The following is a 1940-nucleotide window of genomic DNA, read 5'->3' on the forward strand; positions in this document are numbered from 1 at the left end:
CTCTCCAGCCCCTGTTGATTTCTTTTAGAAGAGCAGTCACTACTGGCAGCACAGTTCAGTGACATGGAATGGGCTGAAAAACTTTCCTGCTCACGTCCCATGTTCAGGCTGCTCAAGAACTCAACCTGTGGCTTCAGGAGAGAAAGACACCTGGAGCAGTGTTCAGGATGCCAGACCGAGCAGACGCACTTAAAGCCATGCTAAGATCATGCGGCAAGAGGTGAACATTTGGGGGCTTGCCCTGTTTCTACTGTTAGCAGAGACTTGAAGGAGGGCGAGCCAGGACACTTCCTCCCAGCTGGTGTATGCGCGCCTATCCACCTCAGCTTTCACGAGTTTGAGCACGACTTCCCAACCACAAAAGACCCCCAGAATGGATCACTGGCGCAGGTGAACCTGTGCTAGAAGGTGATCAACTGCTTGAGATAATAAAAGGTGGTGATTTTATTTATGTATTTATTTGGGGAAGGGTAGTGGAAACTGAACTATCTCCAGTCCAAGATGGTGATTTTAAAGCTATGCTTCAGACAATTTCTTTTTTCTTTTTGAATGGACAACAGCTCGTTTACTTGGGACCTGTCTGCCCCGTACACGCAGGACACCACTTCGTCTCCTCCTCCTTGGCCAAGGTCTTACGGTCTCTGCCTTCTCCGCCTGCGCGCTCCCTTGGGCTCCGACCTGCGCGCGTCGGCCTGGTCCGCCGGAGCTCTTGCGGGCCTTGTCCCTTTCATCTTGCGGATGTGCTCCACGAGGATCCGCTTGTTCTTGAACACGCTGCCCTTCAGCTCCAGGTACAGGCTGTGGTACGTGTGCGGGTCTATCTTCCTCGATGCCCGGCATCTCCGGGGCAGCCCGCGCGGCCGGGCCACCTTCTCCCGCGCCCCGCCTCCCGACGCCCCTGTGCCTGCCTTCCGGGGAGCCAGCGTGACCGTCCCGCGTCGTGCCCGAGAACGAGCGGTCACGGGCTTGCGGATGATCAGCCCGTCCTCGGTTAACTTCGGGATCTGCTGGCGGGAACTGGCATCGGCGATTTCAGCGTGTTCCTGCGGCCTCCCGGACTTTCCTGCGGCCGCTGCGGGGACGCCGGGCCAGCGCCAGCCGGGCCTGCGCACACGCGGGGCTGCGGCCGCCGCAGCAGCGGGAGAGCTGTTTCGGACTGTTCCAGGTCTCCACGCGTTTGGGGTTAGAGTCAAGGGAGGATATCCTGAGATGGCCACAAAAGCGCCAGAAAGTATGGCTTCTGGGTCTAACAGGCCGTGTTCGCAAAGCAGGGCTTTCTGCAGTGCTGGCGGCTGAAACACGATGACAGAGGAGCCTGGACAGAAGCAGTCGGCGGTGCAGGTCTCGCTGTCTCGTCACTCACATCGAGTTGCACAAAAACGAGTTCAGGGCTTCCACCTATTTTGTATTGTGGTGAGTTGTATTATTATTATTTAATTGTATATTACAAAGTAATAATAACATAAACTACACAAGAAATGCAATATTCTTGAATTATCCCTATGCTCCCTGGAGCCCACAGAAAAATTACCTTCCTCAAATAGTTCCTAGCGCTAAAAAGTTTGAGAGTTGCTGGTGTAGACAGTTAACATTTGAAGGATGAAAAGTAATTACTGTTTATCTGAGCAAGAATACCTAGGATGTACTTTAGGAAGAGAATGTAGAGATTCTCCTCTCTCTGTCTCTGTCTCTGTCTCTGTCTCTGTCTCTGTCTCTGTCTCTGTCTCTGTCTCTCTCTCTCTTTCTCTCTCTCTCTCTCTCACACACACACACACACACCCCAGGGGCTTGCGACTTAGTTCAGGCTTGTTTTGAACTTACCCCCAAACTTGTGGAGATCCTTCTGCCGCAGCCCCCTGGGGGGTATGACTAAAGGAATATACTGCAAAGCCATATTACATTTATAGGAAATCATACATAAGCCAACAAATTCATCTAAT

At 52.7% G+C, this 1940-nt stretch overlaps 1 protein-coding gene across 1 annotated transcript; it reads right to left on the bottom strand.

The window, feature by feature from the left end:
- Positions 1 to 632: 632 nt before the first annotated feature.
- LOC111816911 (60S ribosomal protein L19-like) lies at positions 633 to 1894 on the bottom strand. Its single transcript, XM_023715853.1, has 2 exons — positions 1822 to 1894; positions 633 to 1351 (listed from the first exon to the last, which is right to left on the bottom strand). The coding sequence occupies exons 1-2, from the start codon at positions 1892 to 1894 to the stop codon at positions 633 to 635; spliced, it is 792 nt and encodes a 263-aa protein (XP_023571621.1).
- Between the last annotated feature and the right edge of the window lie 46 nt (positions 1895 to 1940).

This window comes from Octodon degus, unplaced genomic scaffold (assembly GCF_000260255.1).
Source record: "Octodon degus isolate 3935 unplaced genomic scaffold, OctDeg1.0 scaffold00044, whole genome shotgun sequence".
In the NCBI taxonomy this organism is placed as follows: Eukaryota; Metazoa; Chordata; class Mammalia; order Rodentia; family Octodontidae; genus Octodon; species Octodon degus.

Excerpts from the sequence above, each read along its gene's own strand:
- LOC111816911 (XM_023715853.1), bottom strand. The coding sequence starts at position 1,894 with ATGGCTTTGCAGTATATTCCTTTAGTCATACCCCCCAGGGGGCTGCGG. Across the intron at positions 1,352-1,821 it reads GGATCTCCACAAGTTTGGGG|ACAGCGAGACCTGCACCGCC; the intron begins GTAAGTTCAAAA and ends GTGAGTGACGAG.